At 32.3% G+C, this 4,111-nt stretch overlaps 1 protein-coding gene across 1 annotated transcript; it reads right to left on the bottom strand.

Moving 5' to 3' along the window:
- Positions 1–458: 458 nt before the first annotated feature.
- Positions 459–2,541, bottom strand: LOC141653439 (BAG family molecular chaperone regulator 1-like). Its single transcript, XM_074461204.1, has 4 exons — positions 2,085–2,541; positions 1,705–1,961; positions 1,407–1,553; positions 459–939 (listed from the first exon to the last, which is right to left on the bottom strand). Exons 1-4 carry the CDS (start codon positions 2,287–2,289, stop codon positions 766–768), a joined length of 783 nt encoding a protein of 260 aa, XP_074317305.1. The 5' UTR covers positions 2,290–2,541; the 3' UTR covers positions 459–765.
- Between the last annotated feature and the right edge of the window lie 1,570 nt (positions 2,542–4,111).

Raw genomic sequence — 4,111 nt, 5'->3', positions numbered from 1 at the left:
AATAATGAATAAAATACATTTGACCCAACTATAAAAGTTGCCGTGTTTAATGAGATATTGTGACACATAAAGTCTATATATTAGGTCCAATACATATCTAGATAAAGTTAGGCCAATTGCTAGCTAAAAGAATTAAGGCGGAAAAATTTTCAGTTTTCTTATTCTTTTAGTATAAGGGGATGAAATACTTTTCACATAGAATAAATAGAGTTAATAAATGAATAAAACGAAACAAGTATATAATTTACAAACACAAACTTTCTTTTATAATGAGTTACAAAGACAGTGGAATATATACAAGATGAAAGATTTAAACTTACGACCTAATATGTAAAACACATTATACGTTTTCATAATGTATTCGACCAACCTTTAGGCTAAGATTTTGAGACATCTTCGAAAGAAAAAGTACCCTTAATTTATAAGAAAGGTGAGAAAACGTTTTGTAAACGATAATATTTCGAACAATTATACTAATTATGTATTAATTGTATCATCTGCATAATAAGAATGCAATTTCGTGAATCGATAATCGGATTACTATTTTACATTTTATAGTACAACCGAAGTTTATAAATAAATAAACAATCTCAAATAGTAATTTAGCTCATACCTAAAAAGGCCTTAGAATTACTAGCTTTCCACTATATATACATTGCCTCATTGCCAGCCTTTCATTTATAGTAAAAGATATAATCCGTATAGATATGTTCCATGACTATTACTTATATTGTACGCAATTTTTATGTCCTCATAAATTTAATTTCAAAACTTTTCCCATTTTGTTGTTAAATTAATTTGTCCACTTGAAATACTCCTTTGATCTCTTTGTTGCTGATACACAATAAGTCCTACATGACCACCTCCATGCTTATTTGCCATAGCATTCCTTGCTTTTAATCGATCGAGAATTTCGATATACTTTTGGATCCTCATAACCTTCAAAGACAAAATAATTAACTCATATTAATTACATAATCGTGAAAAAGATACGATACCAAGTATTAAGATGATCATTAATTGTCACACGTAAGATCAACCCATTAACCATATATATATTGGAGTATATTATTGTTTTACCCGGAAACATATGAATTTGGGTTGGTCGATCTCATTTGTATGTAAAACCCTTCTCATACAGGAGTTCTAATATGACGATAACTTTGAACATTTGGAATTAATGTCATTGTCCTAACCTAAATTTTATTATGGGAATTTAAAACAAAAAAAAGATTTGGGTTTTAAAAGACTGTTACAAAGGTCCATGATTATGTGTTGATAAAAAGCATTATATATTTGTACCATAATTATGATTTATATTAATTGGGTGTGAAAGCCGTCCAAAGTTAAGAGTTAAGACGGCCTTAAACAGGAATTGGCGAAAATTGTTTGATTACTATTGATACCTGCATTTTCCTTTTCAGCTTTACATCTCCATCAGCTACAATGCCATCCAATTTAATCATTTGAGCCATTAATAACTCAATTAAAGTCACCAATTCCTTCTCTGCCACTTTTCCCCCTTTACAAATTACTGATTCCATTGATGTCACCTTTATAATCAAACAAGGTAAACTAATTAACTCATTAAGAAAACATGATAAACATGCACTAATAATTAATAAATAAAATAATTTCAAAATGCAAATGATAAAAAAAAAAAAAAAAAAAAAAAAAAAGTTCTCAAGAAGCTAAGCTACATACCTTAGAAACAAGTTTATCAACTTCCATGGTGACTTCTGTCACTGATCTTAGAGCCCTTTCCATGTTAGAATTACGTCGAGCTTCAAGAAATCGGTTTTCTTGACTAATTATGTCTTCAACAAGGGTAATCCTTGATCCATGTTTTACACCACAAACATCAAGAAATGATCTTGATTCCCTTTCCTTGTCTTTGAAGAAAAGTTTTTGATCTTGAGGGTTTAGTCTTGTTGGTTGAGCTAACATTTTCTTCAATTCCCCTACCATCAAAGAACATCAATCATATCAGCCTAACTGGTATACAGTGTATAACAACCTTATAATAATACTGATAACGAAAAATGAGGTGAACAAACATTACAAGATCGTGTTTGAATACATACCGAAACTTGCATGAGAATTGATGTGGATTTCATGGTAAGAAGATCCATATTTCACTAAGACTTTGATCATGGGAATTGGAATTGAAGGGTAATTTTTATTGGAATCCAAATTCCTTTTTTGGACTAACATTCCTCCTGGCCTCATTTCCCATAATAGACCTTCCATTTTACCATCACCAACATTATTTTTGTTTGTTTTTTTCATCTTCTAATAATAATAAATTCAATAAATGTTCTTTCCTACTCCGTATTAAATAAACGGTAATGATAAATACAGCCCTTATTAAAATTATCCGGATTTATGCAAAGTTTTTAGAGAGAAAAAAATGTGTTGTTTTTGGGAAAGGGGTGATTATGCTTTGGAGATAAAGACAAGCATTAAACTCTTATAGGAAATAGAGTGTATGTGGAGGTAGAGAATGAAGAAAGAAAAGGGAAGAATTCAATGAATGACTTTATAAAGGTAGCTAGCTAAGTTGTATTTATATGTAATTTGAAAAATAAAGCAAAATTTATTATAATATTGTATGAGAAAAATAATAATTCATGAGAGTATATAAATCACATGATTGGGTAGAAAGCAAAAGAGTGTATAGTTTTTATATGTTTGAAAGGATTGTATTTGAAATAATAGGTTGAGTTGTAGGCCCGTGAATATTGTAGGAAACACGATATTGCATATTCTAATCTCTTATTATTTGTTCACATGTTTTCTCATTAGGATCAATGAGTACGTCAATGTAGATCCTTAGTTAGGTTAATCGTTGTATTTAAATATTACGTACTCTGTAATACGTATGTTTTGAATAACGACTTAAAAACCTTGAATCATTTTAGGTGTATATTGGAAGGATTCGTTAAGTTATAGCCTACAAACTATATAAACTATTTTAACGAGTCGTTATTAGACACCATATAAAGAAGAATTTTTTTCCAAAATGGGGTTTTCTCACAAACTAATTAACGAAATAGGTCGACTTTCAAAGTTATTACCCAAAATGGGTCCACGTAGGATCGGATTCAACGAAGCTGGGTAAGAAACCAAGTCGCTCACCGGGTAGACGATTTAAAGTCAAACCGCCGATGAGCCGGACAAATGACTTTGTTCTCAACGTATATTCAACACAAGACACCCTTTGTTTCCCCTCATTCAACACACTCACCAAATCGCCAGGGGAAAGCGACTGACTTCAATTCGCTCCCTCACACCGAGCGATTTGATTCTGAGGGGTGAAATTTTGTTCAAGTTAAGGCTTTTATTGTGGACTATGAAATCGGCGAGGAGGAAGGCGATTTGAGTCCAAATCACGACTCGATGCGACTTTCCTTGAAGTAGTATAATGAGGTTTGGTTGGCATAAAGTGACATTTTGGATATGGTCGTTGTCCCCTTAAGCGATTGAATATGGCTGAATATGCCTTCGGTGATGACGTGGGCCCCCATTTTTTAAATAACTTTGAAAGTCGACCTATTTTGTTAATTAGTTTGTGAGAAAACCCCATTTCGGAAAAAAATTCATATAAAGAAACATAGTAGTGCGACGGATTAGCTACAACCTGCGACATGTAGTTTTGATCTGGTTTGGAAAGTTTGAGGTTTGGTTGGGATGCGGCAACGGAATCAAGATTTTTTAGTTAGTTGTCGGAAAGTATGGATGCCGGCAGCAAGTAAAACGTTGGTGTGAGACCGTGTGGGGTAATGATTAAAATGTTTTAGTTGTTGTAGTCGTAGACAGTACGTAGACTGATATCGTCTCGTGTTTCATTTTGGTAAATACACGCATTGTTTCTTTTTACGGGATTTATATGAGAATGAAGCTTCGTATACCTCCCAAAAAGATTAATAAAATACGGAGTACTAGTACTTAAGAAAGGGCTTCAACGAGGAAAATTGTTCTTTGTTTAGGGAAGGCGTGTCAAGGGTTGACCAACATCTATAATTAAGCCACAAGTCAACAACCCAATTCATTGACCAAAATATCTGTAACATCCAATAAAATTATGCAGCTTTTAAATTCTAAATTCAAT

The sequence above is a fragment of the Silene latifolia genome, chromosome 4, assembly GCF_048544455.1.
Source record: "Silene latifolia isolate original U9 population chromosome 4, ASM4854445v1, whole genome shotgun sequence".
Lineage (NCBI taxonomy): Eukaryota > Viridiplantae > Streptophyta > Magnoliopsida > Caryophyllales > Caryophyllaceae > Silene > Silene latifolia.
This window is presented reverse-complemented; position numbering and strand designations above follow the sequence as displayed.

Bases quoted from the DNA above. Each gene is read 5' to 3' on its own strand.
- LOC141653439 (XM_074461204.1), bottom strand. From the start codon at position 2,289: ATGAAAAAAACAAACAAAAATAATGTTGGTGATGGTAAAATGGAAGGT. The intron at 1,554-1,704 runs GTATGTAGCTTA...TTGATTATAAAG, and splicing joins TTGATAAACTTGTTTCTAAG to GTGACATCAATGGAATCAGT. The intron at 940-1,406 runs GTATCAATAGTA...TTGTCTTTGAAG, and splicing joins AGCTGAAAAGGAAAATGCAG to GTTATGAGGATCCAAAAGTA.